Source organism: Notamacropus eugenii, chromosome 5 (genome assembly GCF_028372415.1).
Source record: "Notamacropus eugenii isolate mMacEug1 chromosome 5, mMacEug1.pri_v2, whole genome shotgun sequence".
NCBI classification, from domain to species: domain Eukaryota; kingdom Metazoa; phylum Chordata; class Mammalia; order Diprotodontia; family Macropodidae; genus Notamacropus; species Notamacropus eugenii.
The window spans coordinates 135,301,524-135,321,872 of NC_092876.1; the positions used below are offsets into that span (position 1 = coordinate 135,301,524).

General features: G+C 45.3%; 2 protein-coding genes across 3 annotated transcripts; one reads left to right on the forward strand and one right to left on the reverse strand.

Annotated features, from left to right (window-relative positions):
• Positions 1–5,740: 5,740 nt before the first annotated feature.
• APOA1 (apolipoprotein A1) lies at positions 5,741–10,018 on the forward strand. 2 transcript variants are annotated; one of them, XM_072611010.1, is made up of 5 exons: positions 5,741–5,810; positions 6,671–6,751; positions 7,029–7,093; positions 7,375–7,528; positions 9,015–10,018. In XM_072611010.1, exons 3-5 carry the CDS (start codon positions 7,051–7,053, stop codon positions 9,616–9,618), a joined length of 801 nt encoding a protein of 266 aa, XP_072467111.1. In that variant the 5' UTR covers positions 5,741–5,810; positions 6,671–6,751; positions 7,029–7,050; the 3' UTR covers positions 9,619–10,018. The 2 variants fall into 2 exon arrangements, with proteins under 2 accessions (XP_072467111.1, XP_072467112.1); XM_072611011.1 differs by lacking the exon at positions 5,741–5,810 and adding an exon at positions 6,013–6,067.
• A 7,135-nt stretch (positions 10,019–17,153) lies between these two features.
• On the reverse strand, positions 17,154–20,293 carry APOC3 (apolipoprotein C3). The gene is made up of 4 exons (XM_072611013.1): positions 20,195–20,293; positions 19,672–19,739; positions 18,806–18,923; positions 17,154–17,435 (listed from the first exon to the last, which is right to left on the reverse strand). The coding sequence occupies exons 2-4, from the start codon at positions 19,724–19,726 to the stop codon at positions 17,330–17,332; spliced, it is 279 nt and encodes a 92-aa protein (XP_072467114.1). The 5' UTR covers positions 19,727–19,739; positions 20,195–20,293; the 3' UTR covers positions 17,154–17,329.
• Between the last annotated feature and the right edge of the window lie 56 nt (positions 20,294–20,349).

Here is a 20,349-nt window from a genome sequence, read left to right on the forward strand (position 1 = left end):
TGTCAGTCTCTTGTTTGCCTTGTGATTCAGAGAAAGAACCTCAGAGGCATGAATACTCCAGGTTAGGCCAGAAGGCAGAGTAAGTTATAGTGCTGCAAGGCAGGGCACACTGAGTCCATCCTCTCAGCTTTCTGAAATATACCCGCTCTGGAGAAGCCCGAATTCAGCTTCACCCAAAGTTCTCAATAGCCACTGTTGTCTTTTTCCTCCAAAAAGAGGGTTTTTAAATGCTCAGCTTAATAGAAAAGAGGCTTACTTGGAGGGTGAGGGACAGCGGGCTCTCACCATACAGGAGGCACCATTCAGAGGGCTCAGGGAATGCTCTAGTGGACTGTCTGCTTACCTGCTGTTAGTTTTCTCAGCAAAATGGGGGTGATGCTACACCAGCTACCACAGGAGGTGGTTTGGAGAAAAACATTTCGACCTTCAATATTACCTTGCAACCATAACGCTATTTTTACTTGATGACCCATGGTGCTTTTTAGCACCCAGACTTCAGAGAGCTGGAGGGAGCTTCAAAGGGCTGCTAAGGAAAGGTTTAAAGACAATTAAGAGCAACAAGGAAATACATGGCTGGAATTGGGGATGAAACCTGGGAGAAAGCTAAGCTGTGCTGCACCTCATGAGCAGCTGTTAGGGTGGCCTGGCTATTCTTTCTCTGGAGGATCAGAAAGAACTTGAAAGAAATTTCAAAGGCATCATATAAATGCAAGAAACCTTTATGTGCCAGGCCCTCTGCTAAACAGATAAAACGCTAGCCATTATTTAGTATAACTGTTATCATACATCTAGTTCAGTCCCATTCCTTTATAAGAAATAGCCTTGAGGACCTTTCGAGCCTGGGATTTTTCTGTCATTTCTAATATGGGCCAGTTCCTCGAGCACTCACTCCCAAATTGTCTTGAGACGGGAGAACTGGCTTGGAGAATAAGCAACATGCATCAGGAGAGAATTCTGGGAAGTGCTTTCTGTAAAAGCAATATGGAACAGAGTGGAAAGTTGGGCTCAAAGCCAGGAAGACCTGACGTGCTTGGTGTGTGCTCTTGGGCAAATCACTTAACCTTTTGATGCTCCAGGAAGCTCTCAAGTCTGTTAAGTTGTAGAGGAGGCACTGACCTACGTTGGTCTCTACAGGGTTTCCTTTCCAGATGTTCTCTGTACCAGTGAAATGGCCCATTCCTTATCTATTTTTGTCTATTATTAGGCCCTCTTACCCCCTTCCTTGAATCTAGCTTGTTGTGCATTCAGACAGACCAAATGGTTGTTTATCCCTTCAGTCTACTGGTTTGAAGCCTGAACTGTTCATACCTTGGAGTGCCCTCATTTTGTGGGTAGAACAAAGCCCGCTTGGGGGCCTGGCCTGGGACCCCAGCCTCTACATTGTCAGGACTTGAATAAAGCTGACAGGGAAGTAAATCTTGCTCTTTGTGACCATCTACCTCCCATTCTCCATCCCAATTCCATCTCCAATACCCCTTCTTCCCTGACCCCAGATAGCTGGTGCTCAGGAGCTACTTAGAGTCCTCCCCCCACCTCTGTGACTCCTAATCTGCTATGGCTTAAATCCTTGGCCTTAAAAAATGCCTCTACACACAATTTCCTTCTGTAACTGATCAAAATCTGCCCCACTCCCTGTACCCATTCATTCTGTGAGATTATCTGAAACTATGTGGTCCTTTCTCCCAAGAACAGTGTCCTTGATTAGACCTCAGAAGATAAGTAACGTTAGCCCTATCAGAATCATGAATACTCATCTAGCCTATGTTAAAACATTTTCAGTGAAAGAGTAAGCTCCGTATTTCAGAAGGCAGCCTATTAAATGTAGAAGAGTAGATTTAAATCCCTTCCAAAACACAAACCTTCAGATCTTGGAAAGCTATCAGTGTAGTCTCCTGAATTTTAAAGCTAAACAACTGGAGTTCGTTCGTTTCCTGAGCTCTCCATCTTGGTAACCTCCTCTAAATTCTTTGTAGTTGCTCAATTTCCATCTTAAAATGTGGTGCCCAGAACTTAGAAAAACAGCCCTGGTGCATTTGACCTGCAGAGAATACAACGGGATTTCTATTTTTGATGGAATTTGTTCATCCAAATGAATCTCTAATCTATGGAATATACATTGGGGAAGAGAGGAGTATTTTTTTTTGGAGGGGGGAAGGCAAGGCAAGGCAATTGGAGTTAAGTGACTTGCCCAAGGTCACACAGCTAGTAGGTGTCCAGTGTCTGAGGTCAGATTTGAACTCAGTCCTCCTGACTCCAGGGCCAGTGCTCTACCCAGCTGCCCCAAAGGGAGGTATTCTTAAGCAACAGATTACTCCATGAGTCATCTGGTTGTCAGCCTATCAGCTGGGTATCCATTTCCTTAAAGGTTGCTGCTGATGCTTGCTCCAGCACCTGTTGAGAACCCAAGGAAGGTCATGGGTGGGCCGGGGAAGGGGGAAGGGGCGGGAAAAGGGTGGTATATAACAGCAAGCTACTGAACTGAGAAGCAGTATGGTAAGATGACAATTATACCATGTTGGGTTTAGAAGCTTACTCCCAGATCTGTAACAGATGACAGATATATAAATACATATGTTGTATACATATATATAATATATATGTTTATATATGACATTCTACTGCAAATCTAGGAATAGGTATATTGTATATATGTGTATACATACATATATATAATATACATATACATAATATATTGTCTATATTATATATACAACATATAAACATATATACACACATATATCAGTATGACCTGGGTCTAACATTAAATCGCTTTCCTGGGCCTCAGTTTTGTCATATATAAAAAGGGATTGGACTAGAATATAGTTGAGGGGTGGAGGACCTGTGGCCTCAAGGCCTTGGGTGTGACCCTTTGACTGAGTCCAAGTTTTACAGAACCAATCCTTTTTTTAAGGGGATTTGTTCTGTGAAGTTTGGATTCAAAGTGCCACATTTGAGGACCTAGAGGGCCACATGTGCCCTTGAGGCTGCAGGTTCCCCACCCCTGATCTAGTCATTATATGTTCAGTAAAATTCCTCCCAGTGCTATGAATTGATGTTAAAGAAAAAGTATCTCCAGACTTGTACGAATAGCATGTCTGTGGCTAAAAGTACTGTGCAGTGTTCTGGTTGCACACCCCCTGGTCATCATGGTACAGTGGAAAAAAGCCCTGGTTCTTGGAGTCAAATGCTCACTGTGTGACACTCGTTTTCCCTGGGCTTGTTTCCTCATTTGTAAAATTCTTGTTGTTGTTTAGTCATGTCTGATTCTGTGATCCCATTTGGGGTTTTCTTGGCAGAGATACTAGAGTGGTTTGCCATTTCCTCCTCCAATTCATTTTATAGATGAGGAAACTGAGGCAAATAGGGTTGAGTGACTTGCCCAGGGTCACATAGCTAGTGAGTGGCTGAGGTCAGATTTGAACTCATGAAGATGAGTCTTCCTTACTCCAGACCTGGTGTTCTATCCACTGTGCCACCTAGCTGTCCTATTTTTGTAAATTAGAGGATCGTAGGAAAAAGAGTTAGGGACCTGGGCTATGCTCCCTCCATATTTATGATCCTAATGAGTTCCTATCTTCCAAACTTTCCTTCCACCAACTTCTCCCAACTATCCCTGCATTCCTTCTTTCCTTCTCCATCTTTCCTACCCTACGTTGGGGAACCATCTCCATTCAGCCTTGATCTTTATCTTGCCATTGGACCCAGATGGTTCTGGAGTAGAGAGTGAGGCCAGTGACTTTGCACAGCCTGCCTGTCATGACATCACCTGCCTGATGTCATGGTCCTCTTCGAGAACAAAGGACAAACACCCACAACTATATACTGTCACATGTTTTCCCCCAGTTGTTTATCTGAGCTAAGACTTCCACTCATCTAACCCTTACCCCTAGTCACTTAGCACAGATAAGCATGAGTGCTGACATGAAGCTCCTGGATGGAGTTGTTCTGACCATGGACATCTATGGGAGTGTCCAGAGGAATCAGCTTTCCCTCCCAGGGCAGCTGGGGGCTAGAGTGGATCTTCTGGTTTTGCTCTGGATATAAACACATTACAGGAGAGACAATGAAAACTGAGCCTGTGTTCACAGGATAGGGAGCAGGCCTGAGGGTCAGAGGAAGGGGGAAGGAATGTGGGAAAGAACCGAGAATGTTTCACCTGGAGGAGAGGAGGTTTCTTCAGGTAGAATGTGGTAGCTGTTTTCAAGCTATTCAGAGGGCTGCCCCACAGAAATGAGATTGGTCCTGCTTGGCCCCAGAAGGTAGAGCGTACAGTGCAGGGAAGCAGATTTTAGCTTAACGTAGGACATTCCCAGAGCATTAGCGCAATGCACCAATGCAAGTGTTTCAATCTTTAGTAGTTTAAGAATTTTTTTTTTGGAACACCTGGACACCCCATATAAGGAGGAACTCCCTAGCAATGAAAGCTGGCCAGTGAAATGGGTTATCTTGGCAGAGAGTGAGCTCCCTGTCATTAGAATTCTAGCAGAGGCTACAACCACTTGTCTGAGGTTGAATTCAAAGACTTCCAAGGTTCCTTCCATTTCTGAGATTTTGTTATTTGTATGTAAACCCAGAGATAATGTGTTTGCATCAAGACTTTCCTCCTTGATGAAGAGCGTGATTACTTGATGGTCTATGCCTGTGGGAGGGATTGGAGTTGGCCAGAAACTGGGAGAGGAGATGTTGCTTTTTCTGGATTTTGCCTTCTAGACCCATGGTTGTAGGTTCTCCTCAGGGAAAGGCCCCTGAAGGAAGAGATGAAGAATTTGGGGAAAAGCTGACCTGCTTGAGGCACTGACTGCTTCCTCTACATGGCAGCTTCTTGCCTCCAGAGAACTTTCTTGTAGGTACAGAGCATTAAGCGTGAATCCTGCCACCAAAGAGGAATGTGTTGGACAAATTCTCAGGCTGGAAGTCTAGGTTACACCCATAGCTACATATACTATCCCATTTGATCTTCCCAGAAACCTTGCGAGGTGGATGACAGGTATTCTGATTGACATTTTAAGGTTAAGAAACTGAGGCCCAGAGAGCATAAATGATTTTTCTGAAGGTCACATGAGTAGTAAATTAAAAAGCAGGTAGTAGTTCTCCTGGATTCCAAACTAAGGGGTTTTCCTACTCATCCTCTACAATCCCAGTGGGAAATTGTTTCCTCCAGCATTCAGTAGTGCAAGCAGCTTTCAATACCATTAAGTTACCTGTTGTGTACAAAGTTCAGTAACAGGTATTAGGGCAGACACAGAGGAGTGAAGATACAATCCATACCTTCTATCTAAGTTGGAATCAGTCCATGAGAAAAACATTTGCAAATCAACAGAGAACTCGAGACAGGTAACAATGGGTGATAGTGTGCCATACTATACTAAACCACAGGGTCATCCATTTGGAGCTAGATCAGTCCCCACTAAATATTTTACTGATTGCCTTGTAATTGCCAAGAAATTGAAGCCTTCAGGTGCCATGACATCCAAGCCTTTGGTCATTTATCAAACTGAAGAATAATGATGCTGCTGCACATTACATACACGATATCTTTGTTAATCTTCATTGGGTATTATGTGTATGACTTTTCCCATAGTACAGATGAGGAAACTGAGGCCTTGGTGAAGTGATGTACTTCTAGTCTCACACAGCTATGGACAAGTCAGTCCTAGTTAATAGCTGACCTATGAGTCAGAGTTCAATGAGTCAGCCGGTGGAATCTTTCTGGAAGAGGAGCTTGAGGCAGGTTTGGGAACAGCCTGGGTTAGTAGAGAGAGACCATTACAGAAATCACTGCTACAGCTTCCCCTGACTTCAGAGACCATGTGTGCCATTCTTCACTTTTCCGGATGTTGGGGGGTGGAACAGATAAGAAGTGTGGAGACAAAAAGCTTGCTTCTTGCACTTTCCTGCTCCTTAAAGAGGGAAGGGGGAGGGTCAGCACAAGTGATCCCTTCTGAGCCTTTGTGGGAAGCCAGGCAGGGAGTCCCTCTTACCTCCCAATTCCCCCTCCCCCATTCTATGTGTGAGTCCCTCCCTTCTGGGCCCAAGGTGAAGTGGGTAATGAGACCAGCCAAGGGAAGTATGATGGAGTCTTTCTTTCTTCTCACCCAAGGTTTTGGAGGGGAGGGTTAGGACCCAAAGGAGCAAATGTGGGGCCAGCATAACCTAGGTCTGGGGTGAGGAACCAGCGACCTGGAGTCCACATGTGACCTGCCAGGTCCTCAGGTGTGTTCTTCTGATTGAGTCCAAGTTTTACAGAACAAATCCTTTTATTAAGGGGATTCGTTCAGTGAAGTTTGGATTCAGTCAAAGGGACCTAAAGACTTGAGGACCTAAAGGGCCACATGTGGCCTGGAGGCTGAAGCTGAAGGAGGCTGAAGACCCTGGCCTCGGCTATGCTGGCTATGCTGGCCCCTAACCCCAGCTAGCTTTACAAGAATGAGATTACTCTCTGCATGGGGTTTTTCTTGTCTGACTCCAGCCTATCCCTTGCCCAGTAGACCATCCAGGATTGCAGAGCCAGAGCTAGGTCCCCCTTGGGCAATCACTGCCCCCACTTTCTGTTTGCCTACCTGCTTTAGACCTAGGATTTCAGGGGAGCGGGGGAGGAGAGACAAGTTTGACCCTTGAACTCTAAGTTCCACATGTCCTTCTGAAGGTTTACCTTATCTCCCTGCTTTAGCCCAGCCCTCATTGGGAATATAAATACCAGCTCCTGAGGAGAACTACCACCCCTGATAGATCACCTGGAGAGAGCATTCAGGTAAGATCTACCAAGCCAACGCTGGCCACTTGACTGGGCTTGTCTGGGATAAGCTTGGCCAAGCCTCTGAGATTGGCTGACCTCCAGATGTCTCTGACCTAGCAGGAGAAAGGGATGCAGTAAATGTAGGGAAGGACACTAGGTATTATATAGATCCAGGTTTGGACAGGACCCCTTCATTTTATCGATGAGTAAGCAGAAAGCCAGGCTTCTTTCCTCAGCCTATGTGATTAGCCTTGCCTTCTCAACGATTTAAACCTCTCTCCTCTCTCCACAGGTCATAGGAAGAAGTCCTCAAGATGAGAGCTGTGATTTTGAGCCTCTCCCTGCTCTTCCTCACAGGTAGGGGCCAACACCAAGCCCCAGATCCCCAGTCAGTCAGGAACCTTCCTCCCCCTTTATTCAGATTACACTAGATGGGATTGGGAGAAGGTGGGTGGCAGGAACACTTAACACAAAATTTGCTCTCATTGACCCTGGGCTGAGCTAGACAACTGTCCCCTCCCATATGCTGTCTTTGCTCACTCCTAGCTCAGAAACTCCTTCTCTCTGGCACCCCCTGAGAAAGGACAGTCAGGCAGAGGGTGGTAATGACTTGGTTCTGTCTTCTTCCTCTCCTCAAGGGAGCCAGGCCAACTATTTCTGGCAGCATGATGAACCTCAGACACCCTTGGAGCAGATGAAGGATCTCTTAACTGTCTACCTGAATACCGTCAAGGACACTGGAAAGGAATATGTGTCTCAGTTTGAGTCCTCTGCTATGGGCAAAGAACTGGAGTAAGTAGAAAGAATGACTGGCTGGTACTCAGGACTAAAAGCTCCTCTGAGGGGTTTGCTGCCCAGGGTACAGAAACCTAGAAAGTCCAAGCTCAGGGAAGGACTGGACACCATGGGATACCATGCTTTGTTCTGGGTGGGCTCAAAGTACAGTCTGTCCTGTGGTGCCAGGGGAGGAAGCTACTGGGTCCTCACTTTCCCCAAAGGGGTGAATAGGGAGAATTAGTGACTGCTGGACCCCAGAGTCCCCAGGGATGGCTTCCTGCTCCTGGATTTTACCTGGCCTGGCAGACTTAGATAAATTGCCTCCTCACCTTCCTTCCCCCAAGGCTTCTCCAAAGCCAGCTTCCTCTTTTGGGCATTTTTTTAAGCTTAAGAAAAGGAGACTTAAGTTAGGAGAAACCATAGCAGGAACGATGCACCAGGGGTATCAGACAGGGTGGGTCAGACTCTTCCTGAGTACTGTCTGCCCAGGGATTCACTTTCCTTGTCCCCAATACCTATTTTTCATTTGGGAAGCAATTCAACTCACTTCAATTCAACAAGCACCTACTAAGTGCCAGACAAGAGCCTGGGCTCTGGGAATACAAAGAGAAAAATAGTCCCTTTCCTCAAAGAACCTTGATTCTATTGGGAGGAAACAAACAAACTCAGATAAGTAAATACAATACATGGGGTTATACCAGATAAACAGAGTGGTTTGGGAGTAGGGGTGGTAGGGCACTAACTCTTGGAGAAATAAGACTATGTCTCTGTGAGGTGGTCCCAGGGGGAGGGAGTTAGGGCCTCCAAAGAGGCAGATGGCGGGGGAGTTCTAGGTGCAGGCAACAGCTTAGGTCTAGAGATGGCAGAGAGACATTGTGAGAAGCATCCAGTAGCTCTTGTTTGTCTGGGATGTGGAATGTGGGAAAGAGTAGTATCATAAAGTGAGGTCAGAAAGATAGATCGGATGCTTGGGAAGTCGCTTGAGAGCTGACATTTTCATACTGAAAGCGATGAGGAGCCATGGATGCTTTTCAAGCAAGAGAGTGACACAGGCAGATCTGTGCTTTGTGACTAGTTGACTGACACAAATGATAATGATCGCTAACAAGATATGGTACTTACTATGTGCCAGGCACTACGCTAAGCAATTTACAATTATTATCTCATTTGACCCTCACAACAGCCCTGGGAAGTAGGTGCTATTATGATCCCTATTTTATAGATGGGGAAACTGAGGCAGGCAGCAGTGAAGTGACTTGCCCAGGGTCTCACAGCTAGTGATGATGATGATGGTTAAAAATTATATAGTGCCTACTAGGTGCCAGGCACAGTGCTAAGTGCTTTTCAGTTGGATCACTGCAACAACTCTGGGAGGTGGGTGCTGCTATGATCCCTATTTTACAGATGGGGAAACTGAGGCAGGCAGCAGTGAAGTGACTTGCCCAGGGTCTCACAGCTGGTGTAATAGCATCCTATCTCTTCTGTTCTCAACTCTCCACAGCCTGAAGATTACAGACACACTGACTTCCCTGAGCTCAGCCTTCAGTGCCTTCTATGAGGAGCTCAGCCCTACCTACCTGGAACTCAAGGACAGCATTGTGAAGGAGACCGAGGCCCTGCGTGAGGAGATGACCAAGGGCTTGGAAGAAGTAAAGAAGAACATTCAGCCCCACTTGGATCAATTTGAAAAGAAGTGGCAGGCTGACATGGAAGCCTACCGCGATAAGGTTGCCCCACTGACCCAGGACCTGAAGGACAACGCCAAGCAGAAGTTCGAAGAGCTCCAGCAGAAGCTGAGCCCCCTAGCCCAAGAACTCCGCGACCGAGCCCAGGGCCACATCGAGACCGTTCGAGAGTATGTGAGTCCCTACCACGAGAAAATCAAGACCAACCTGAGCCAGAAGCTGCAGGAGCTCCGTGAGAAAGGCCTGCCCTCAGCCTCCGAATATCAAGCTAAGATGTCCCAGCAGCTGAAAGCCATCAAGGAAAAGGTTACTCCCTTCATGGAGGACCTCAAGGGAAGTGTTGACCCTATTTCCCAGAAGTTCAAAACTGAGCTTCTGTCATTACTGGAGGAAGCCCGGAAGTCCTTGGCTTCCCAGTGAGGAGGTCGCTCTCTGCCTTCCCTCACCATTTGCCTCAGTGACCAGTTCCAATCCAAATTACTCCCCCTTTTAAAGCTGTGAGTCATATCTGAACAGGAAGTCATAGCCAAAAACCAAATAAGGGTTCCAATGCAGGCTGCTTCTACTAGCCCCCATTCTACTCCTGCCATCGGTGCCACACTGGGGCCCCCAGCGGCGTTCCTCTCACTCCTTTGTTTCCCTTCCTTCTGGGAATTCAGGGAAATGATGGATTTGGAGAGGAACCCATGGAGACCAACACATCCCTAGGTTGGAGTGTGTGTACACATGGTGGGACTCTACAGTCCTCCATCCTCCCCTTCTGTGGCTTGTTTTCTTTTTCCAGATTTTGTGAAATAAAGGTGTCTAAGTTATCAAGCAATGCCTTTGTCATAGCTAGTACATCTCTTCCTGAGGGAGCAGGGACGGGGGGAGCATGGGCAGTGTTGGGGAAGAGCTACGGGGTAGGACCTGGATGCAGGGGAGCTCTCTTCTTGTCTGATCTTTCTTCGGATGGGGTGGGGAGGTCGAGGTCAAGATAGGAAGCAGGTGTGCTCTCTGACCTTAAGGATTCAATCCAATCCAAATAACTCTCGGCTAAGGATTCACCACGTACTCTGCAATCACCCTTAGCGCTCTAGCTCTTGGCATCAGCCACCAACAACTGATTGACCACTGGGAAGCTGCCCATCGAGGCAGGATGGGTGCTACAAAAGGAGGGGGTGGGAAACAGTCCTTGACCCGCGAGATCGTGCAGTGGATCTGAAAAGACGAGGTGAAGGAATAGGAACCAAGCAGAGAAGGATACAAAACAACATACAAGGGACATAGGTTTTGCATGGCTGCAGCTGTGTCATCATATTGCATGCCTTCTCCATGATGGAAAAGAAGAGAGAGGCTGGGAGAGAATTTGGAACTCAAAATTGTGAAAAACTGAAGATTAAAAATTGTTTTTACATGTAACTGAGAAAAAAAATACTAAAATAAAAACAACATATAATCAGATGTTAAATCAGCACCAATTATAGTATAGTAGGAAGAACCCTAAATTTATAGTCAGGAACCCTGAATTAAAATCCTGCCTCTGATATTATTTGTTTGACCTTGGGAAAGTCCCTTTACCTCTCTGAGCCTCAGTTTCCTTAACTATAAAAATGGGGATAATAATATTTAAACAATTCAATAACTATTTGGGCCTCTATGAGTATAAGGGCCTACTATCACACAAGGTACCATGCTACCCACTGGAGATAAAAGGACAGAAATTAAAAACATTATCTACCTTATAAGGAGTTTGCTTCTACTGGAAGATAAACAACTAAACAGATAAGTAAATAGAAGATAATTTAAGGAGACGGAATACTAACAGCTAGGAGAATCCAGAAAGGCTTGCATGAAAGGGGGCTTGGGAGCTGAGTCTTGAAGAAGCTAAGAAGCTGATTCAAAGGGATAGAGATGAAGAGGAAATTCGTTCCAGGCATAGAGGATGGTTGGTATAAAGAGGTAGGAGATATGGGGAACAAAGAGCAAACCAACTAGGTGAGATAGAGAATTCATGAAAGTGACGTGGAGTAATGATGATTAGCTGTCATCAGGTATATTAGAGACTGCTTATAAAACTGAGTTTCCTTTTTGTCCTAAAGGTGGGAGGAAATCAGTGAAAAAAAATTTTTTTTTTTACCTTTTCAGGTCCTTTTTATTGATTTTTTAAAGCAAATATAGAAATCAAGCAAATAACATATCAGGTTAAAATGTCCATGAAGCCATAGAGAAAAGTTTAAATAGGCATGTCTAGTTTCTTTTTCTTTGGCAGTCAAAATAGTTCTTTTTTTTTTAAATTTGTTTCCAGTTTTCTACAATCACTTCCATAAGTCTTAGATTCTCTCCCCTTCTCCCCCCCTCCCTCCCCAAGACAGCATGCAATCTTATAGGGGTTCTTCACATACATTCTTTTTTTTAAAAAATTATTTTATTTGTTTTCAGTTTTCTAGAATCACTTCCTTAATATCTTAGATTTTTCCCCTCCTCCTTTTTTCCTGCTCGCTTCCCCCTCTCTCCCTGAGATGGTGTACAATTTTATATAGGTTCTACACATATGTTCCTATTAAATACATTTTCATCTTAGTCATGTGGCAGAGAAGAATTAAAATGAATAGGAGAAACCATAAAACAAAACAAAACATAACATGAGAGAAAATGGTTTGCTTCATTCTGCTATCCAATTCCACAGTTCTTTCTCTGGATGTGGATGGCATTTTGCCTCAAGAGTCCATTGGGAATTTTTTAGGTCCTTGCATTGCTGTGAAGGACTAAATCTACCAGAAAAATTCCTCACACACTGTGGTTGTTGGCTGTGTACAAAGTTCTCCTAGTTCTGCTCCTTTCACTCAGCATCAGTTCCTATAAGTCCTTCCAGACCTCTCTGAAGTCTTCCTGTTCATCATTTCTTATAGCACAATAGTATTCCATTACATTCATATACCACAACTTGTTTAGCCATTCCTCAATTGATGGGCATCCTCTCAGTTTCCAGTTCTTGACCACCACGAAGAGAACTGCTATAAATGTTTTTGTACACATGGGAGCCTTTCCCATTTTTATTATTTCTTTGGGATACAGTCCTAGAAGCAGTATTGCTGGGTCAAATGGTATGCACATTTTTGCAGCCCTTTGGGCATAGTTCCAAATTGCCCTCCAGAATGGTTGGATGAGCTCACAGCTCCACCAACAATGAATTAGTGTTCTAACTCTCCCACATCTTCTCCAACCTTTATCATCTTCCTGTTCTGTCATGTTAGCCAATCTGATAGGTGTGATGTGATCCCTCAGAGTTGTTTTGATTTGCATCTCTCTAATCAACAGTGATTTGGAGCATTTCTTCATATGACTATAGATAGCTTTAATTTCTTCCTCTGAAAACTGCCTCTTTATATTCTTTGACCATTTATCCATTGGGGAATGACTTGTATTCTTATACATTTGACTCAGTTCTATATATATTTTAGAAATGAGACCTTTATTACAGATACTAGTTACAAAACTTCTTTCCCAATTTTCTGCTTCCCTCCCGATCTTGATTGCATTGGGTTTGTTTGTGCAAAAACTTTTCAATTTAATGTAGTCAAAATTATCCATTTTGCACTTCATAGTGTTCTCTATCTCTTGTTTGGTCAAAAATTTCTCCATTCTCCAAAAATCTGACAAATACATTATTTCTTGCTCCCCTAATTTGTTTATAAATCATGTATTCATTTGGACTTTATTCTTGTGTGTGGTGTCAGGCATTGCTCTATGCCCAGTTTCCGCCGCAACCAGTGAAAATTCTTGAGTGGTAGAATTAGAGGCTCAGACCTGTGTTTTAGGAAGATTATCTTGGGAAATGAATAGAGGTTGAATTGGAGAAAGGAAAGGGGAGGAAATGGAATCTGGGAACCCAATTATTTCAATAATCCAGACAGTGGGTGATAAGAGTCTACATAAGGGCCAGAAGGGCACCACAGATCCAAGAGATTTGTATAGGGAGAATCAACCTATTGAAGGGACTGCTTGGCTGAGGGGGAGCCCAAAGTGGCAAACTCCAGTGACTAGGAGGGTGGTCACTTCAACAGAAAGAAGAAAGTTTGAAAAAGAGATGAGGGCAAGTGGAAAATATGAGTTCCATTCTGGACATAGTGAATTTGCCATATTTGTAACACCCACATCAGTTCAGTTCTGTTGAGTTCAATTCAACAAAGATTTATTAAACTTCTATGTCTAGAGCGTTGTGCTAGTTAGTAAAGTCTAGACACTGCCCCTGCCCTCATGGAATTTATACTTTCGTATGGCATCAAGATACTCATACGATATCTGTGACTCGCAGTAATCTTCCATAAGTAGGGAGGAGTGCTTACTGCTGTTGAGGGAACTGGGAGACCAAGAAAGAATTTTGGAGTTTGTGTTGGACTTTTCCTTCCTTCTTTCCCTCATCAGAAAGTGCAATAAGGAAAGGAAATCTACTCTTTCCTCGATCTGATTGCTGTTCAGACGTAGTCGGGACATACAGGTCCAAGACCCCCAGCGGTGACACTCATCCCTGTTGACTAAACCTGTTCTTCCCCAGAGTTAAAGAAGGAAGTTTGAGCAGGAGAGAGAACCAACATCTTTGCCCCTGTGTCAACTGGACGTCTCTTGACACTTTTGGAGAGTTTGGGCTTCCACTCATACCAAAGGCATTGAGGATGAATATCAGTTGGGCCTTCCTCACTGGAATGGGTTCTCAAAAGAAGATACTGTACCCCCTCCCTCAGAAGGCTTTAATGAAAGAAGGAAGCCCACCTGGAGGCAGAAGAATAAGTCAAATGACTCCTCAAAATCCAGACCTTTATAATTTTATACAGGAACGGGGACATTCTAGGCTTTTTGCAAATTATTCCATTCTCCCAAATCCTGCCTCAGGGTTTGATATTGGTTCTTCCTAGGTGTAGCTTGGGAAAGAGAAGATGAGACTTGGGAATGGGGAGAGCAGGGAGGGAGGAGAATGATCACTGTCTTCCCATATTTCAAGAGCTGCCATGTGGATCATGGGGCCTCAGAATCAACACTGGTGGCACACAAGCTCTGGCAAGTCCTTAAAATCTGGAGTGACGTCAAACGGAGTTCTAGTGATACATTGCATATGCAGTCTGAGGACGAGGCTCTTTTGGGTAGACTTGAATGGGCTCATATCCAGGATCCTGCCCATCAGTCCTTTGCAGCCCCCTTTCATTTCACAGTGATGGTGCTAGAGTGTTAGAAAAGGCTGAAGTCACATAACAAATATTAACTCAATTCTCAACACTAAATAAATGTGAAACTTTTGTCCAACGACCAACAGGTATGTATGCTATTGGACAAATTAAATGGTATCCATATTGACATTCTTATTCTAAATGGAGCCAGAAAACATAAAGATACTGTAACTAAATGAGCCTATCTTGATTTCCCCAGCTGCTCGTACCTTCCTATCTCCTCTCTCCATTACCTTGGCTCATTTTAGTATAAATTTTGCATCTACATATAAATAAATGTCTCCCCAGTAGAATGAAAAAGGAACTGCTTCATTTTTGCCTTTATTTGTATCCCCAATATCTAGCATAGTGCCTGATATGCAGTAGGTGCTTAAAAAATGCTTGCCAGTGGGTTGATTGGTTGAAGAATGACTCACAGGTTCTGCTAAAGAAGTGAATAAAGGGATTGAAGAATCTGTTTCTTCGAATACCCAAAGAAACAGATACCATTTCATAGAACACGATCCTAGGATACCTTATTAGCAAACAGACTGCCCAAAAGAGGAATTACCGCTTACATGCCATCCTCTGTGGTAAAGGATGAAGAAATATGGAAATCTCCTGAAGAATTTGACAGCTTTCTTCAAAGTAACTGAACATTTAGCTTAATATAATTACCTTGAAAACTCAGTTCCCCAAACCTTTTTCTACAGATCTATCATGGAGGGACTCGGAGAAAACAAAGATAAAACCCAATAACCCCTAACCTCAAGGAACTGACCCTCTGGGGGCCCTTCACATACTCAGAGAAGTAGAACTGTCCGATGACATTATGTACACAGTTAAAATTAGAAGGACATTTGAGGAGGAGAGAGAACCAACATCTTTGAGCCAAGACTTGAAGGAGGGTAAGGATTCAGAAATGAAGACATGAGGAGGCAGCATACACTCTGGGCATGGGAGAAGAGAGTGCCAGGAGGTAGGAGGCAGCTAGGTGGCACTGTGGATGGAGCGCTGGACTTGGAGTCAGGAAGACCCAAGTTTTAATCCTGCCTTGGGCACTTACTAGCTGTGTGACCCTAGATATGTCATTGGCCTCTGTCTACCTCAATTTCCCCAGCTGTAAAATGAGGATCATAGTACCTACCTCACAGTGCTGTGTGGATCAAATGAGACAGTATTTGTAAAGTGCTTAGCACAGTGACTGGTATATAGCAGGTGACTAATAAATGCTTGTTCCTTTCCCTTTTTCTTCCCTTGTGGGAGGGAGGTAGAAGGCTGAATTTGGGAAATACCTAATAGTACAATTTGGCTAAAAGATAGAATAGGTGGAAGGTTAATAATGTGAATGAGGGCTGTAGAAATGGGTTGGGGTCAGATTCTGGAGGACCGGCCTTAGGTGCCAGGCTGAGTCTGAGGGTTTTGCCTTTTTCCCTAGAGCAATGGGAAGCTACTACAGTGAGAACAGAAAGGAGGAGCTGACCAGAAGCAGGCAGAGAAGTAAAACTTTCCAGGGAAGCCCAGAGGTCCTAGGTTGGGACTCGCTTGGGTGGCATGGTGCCCAAGCTTACTTACTTGGTATTTCTTAGATACCATATATATCCCAGCTCAGAGTTCAGGACAAGGAGTAGGGAGATATGGATTCAAAGGGTCACTTATTAGCCATGTGATCTTGGGCAAGTCATAATAGCTTTGGGTCTCAGTTAACTCATTTACAAAATGCAGTAGGAGAAGAAAAAGGTATGACTTATAGGATTTGGAGCTGGAGGAGCCTGAGAGATCATCTTGGTCCTGAAAAATGACTTGAATTCAATTGCTTTGTCTGACAAATGAAAAAACTGAGACCTACAGAGTTTAAGTGACTCACCTAAGATCACATGGGTTGGTTGTAGCAAAGCTATCATCTTAACCCAAGTCCAGGCAGCTAGGTGTGCAGTGGACAGACTGTGGAGCCTGAAGTCAGGAAGACTCATCTTAAAGAGTTCAAATCTGGCCTCAGACACTTCCTAACTATGTGATGCTTGTCAAGTCACTTAACCCTGTTTGCTTCAGTTTCCTCATCTGTAAAATGAGCTGAAAAAGGAAATGGCAAACCACTCTAGCATCTTTGTCTAGAAAACCCCAAATGGGATCACAAAGAGTCAGACACAAATGAAGACTGAAGAACAATAACTTCTGACTCCAAGCCCAGGATTCTCTCTGCTATAGCAGGATGTACTTGGTTTTGATAGCTAGTTACCCTTCCTGCTCTAAGGTTTTTTGAGGTTTAAGGATATATCCAAAAGATGTAATGTAAAGAAGAAAGCCACTTTAAACTCAGCTGGTAAAGGTGAACAGAAGGATCCCAGGCTCAGAATTTTACAGCTGGAAGGGATAATTTAGTCCAAACCCTTTCTTTTAAAGATGAGGGAATTAAAGACCAGATAGGGGAAATGATTTCCTGAAAGGTCCACAGAACCAGGACTAGAACCCCAGTTTTTTGGCTCCTTAGTCGGCACCCTTTCCACAAAGCTAAGAAAGCAGGAGAGGGCTGTCTTTATTTTGTCATCTTCTGATTTTTTTTTCAAATTTCTCAGGACATTGGTCAACCACCTGTGAGCCCCAACGGGACAATTAGTCCTGTCCCATCCCCTATGAGGGGCACCAATTCCCCTTTCCTTGGGAAATATGAAATGCTTAGGAGTTCTCTGTCTTAGTCCCTCCACACAGACACATGCGCACTTGTCATTCCCACTCCCCAAATGAAAATAGTCCACGTAGCCTACACAATACTGCAAGTGTTTCTCATCTGGCTTTATTTGGAGGGTAGCTCTCGGCTGGGGGCAGGTGCTTTTCCTGAGACATAGTGGAAGATTCCAGGAAGCCCTGGAGAGAGGAGGACCAGGGAGGCAGGAAGATGGACAGATGGTATACAAAATGGTGGAGTTGAGTCCTCAAGGAGAGTCTCTTTACGGAGTTTCTTTCACATCAGGTTTCTCCCACAGGCTGGAGAACGTGTCTGTCCAAGTGTTCCAGTAATCATGCAGGGAACTGAAGCCGTCAGTCACCCAGTCCCTAAAGGGTTAAACAGAAAGAGGAAAGCCTTTGCGGATGGGGCCAAATGGTGGGGAAATCCACCTTGCGCCTGAACACCTTGCCCTCTCCCCCTGTCCTTTCAAACCTATCACACTTCGACAGCCTCCCCACAGACCCATCTCTGTCATGGTTAGAAATCTGGAAGGAGGGGAAATGATGATGGGATGTCTTATCCACTAGCCTTATCCCTCAAACACAGACTTGGAGGCCTTGGAGGCCCTAAGAAAATGATGGCACTGGGAGCGAAAGGCAGAACCTGATGGTGTTGGGCAGAGCAGGGGAAGGGCTTGGAAGGTCCTGAGTAACTTTCCCAGACCCCACAGAACTCCCTAGCAGAGTAGAAGCTAAGTGGTGAGGGGGGTAGGGACACAGAAGAGCTCAGGGAAATGGGGATTGGAGCTCACGGAGGAGCTGAGTCAGGTTCACCTAACGCATCAGGGACAGAGGAGAACTGGGGAGAAAGGGGGCGATGAATTTTTGTTTAACTGGCCATTCACATACCCAGCTAACTAGCTTAACTTCTCTAAGCCTCAGTGGGTGAACCTCTCAGGTTCTTTCTAGCTCTCACCTTCTTTGATAGATGGCATTTTAGGTAATGGGAGGGCAGGGGAAGCAGTAAAGGTGTGTAGGGAGTTTAAAATCAAGAGCTGAAGCATTTTTATTCTTAAACTTGGGGTTCAGAAGTAGCAAAAATTGAAAAAGGTTCCTGGGGGCCCCTAGAAAGAGGAAAAAGGCAATAGTGGATGAGAGACTGGAAGGTGGTAGATGAGGGTCTAAGGAGACCAGGAAAAGGGAGGAGGAAACACAGAAAAAGAGGGGAGGACGGAGAGAGAGGGAGAATGGACTCCCCCACACCAGCACCAGTATTTAAAGGTATGGACCCCCCAGAATTATCGCCATGATCTCAGCCCTAGCTTCCTAATGGCCCAGACTGGGGTCCAAGTTTCTGAGAAGGGAGGAATAAAGTGGGAAGGGAGGAAAGCCAGAGAAAGGGGGGCAGAAAGGGGGGCAGGTGGGAAGGAAAGGAAGGATTAGGGAGAAATGTGATATGAGTGAGAAAAGAAAGAAGGGGAAAGAAGGAGATTAAGATATGAGGAACAGTGAGGAAGGAAAGAGAGGGATGAGAAGGAAGAGCAAAAAGGATGGGGAGCAGTAGGGATAAAAGAGGGAAAGAAGAAGAGGACAGAGGAGAAAGAGTGATAGGGATGGAAGACTGGCGCGAGCTGATACAGAAAGGGCAGAAGGAAAGAGGCAGAAGTGAAAAAGAGGGGAAAGAAAGGAGGCGGGGGAGGAAAGGGGGAAAGGTCAGGAGCCAACAGCTGGTGAGAGGGGAGGGAGGCCTGGCGTACTTGGCCTGCTTGGCCACTTGAGATTCCTGAACGGTGGTCAGAGCATCGTGGGCTTGTCGGGCCGCCTGCTGCACATAGTCTTGGACCCGGTTCAGGATTGTGTCCTCTTCCTTGGCATCTGTGTGGAAGGAAGTGGGGGAGAGGACATGGCATGAGTCTGGAATCAGGCTATGGGGGAGAAAGTAGCCTTCCCTAGGGAAGAAATTCCTAAGAAGGAGAGAAGCAGGATACTGAGAATCATCCAGGATTTTTCTCCTCTTGCTCTCTGGCTCTCTCCTGGCAGCCCATATCAGAATAAGGGTAGAGAGGACCATAAGGATAGTTCTGACTGGAACCAGGGAGGAAGAGATACAGACAGGAGACCCCTCCTTGGGGGCAGGGGGTATCTTCCTTAGATAAATCTGCTTCTCAGAGCCATACCTAGGGTGATGCCACTGTGGCCCTGTGCTAGGACTTGGAATTTGTAGGGCATGCACAATCCCCCAGGAACAACAGAGCTTAGCAGGTACTTAGCATAATTCATCAAAATGCTGGGGTTGGCTTTATCTCCTCCCCATGTGGTTTCCTGTTCCCGCCCAAGTGGTAACCTTTCACTGGTATCCCAGAACTACCCCCATAGGGTAAAAGTGTCCTATTCCTCCTCAACCATCAGTCAACTGAAGAGCACTTGTCCCTGCACTGTGGTACTTGCATTGACTGCAAGTATCCCCTTGTTAGAGTTTTGCTGAGCCTCATCTGTCTTGAAATGAGTTGTGATAGGAGCAGATAGAAAGCAGTGATGCCCTGGGCTTCCTTTTTTCCTCTTTATATGCTTTCCAGAATCCCATCCCCATGTCCAACCCCCACCCTGTGCCAGAGGGTCTTACAAGCAAAGACCAGCAGGGTCAGGAATACAGCAGTGAAGAAAACTTGGCGCTGCATGGTCACTCTGCGTCTGAGAGAAAATGACTCAGATGAGTGGATTCTCCCAGTTCTTGGTAATCCTTCCACCTCCCTGCATTAGCAGCTCCACATTCTGTCCCAGTCAAGCCCTGTTCTCTGGAGAGACTGATACAGGATCAAAAACCAAAAAGTACCAAGAAAAACAGGACCCAGGTAGCCTGACTCCTGCTGGGCCAATTCTCAAGGTGGATGGGGTTCCAAGGCTATGATAGTCTGCTACTAAGAACAGATACTTGTTCTGACATTCTAAGGGTTGGGGGACACTGTAGCAGAGGAAATGGGGAGCCTTAGGGTCTCTCCCTATGAGCATTCCCTTCCCTCCCCACCCCATTCCCCCAAAGGGATTCAGAGCTCAAGATATCTAAGTACAGACTCTGCCCCCTTCCATGGTGGATGAATTTTTCCTCCTCTTCCCTGCCCACCCCTCTCCATCCCTGGGAGCTTCACCTGGAAAACTGCTTCCTGGGATGTGCTGATTTGGATGGGAAGACCCACTGTGGCCTGTTTTATATTGTCCCCTGGGCATCGGGCACTGGAGGCCCAGACAGCTGGGCAAAGGTCACTGCTGACTTGTCCAGATAGGGTTAGAACAGAGAGCCAGG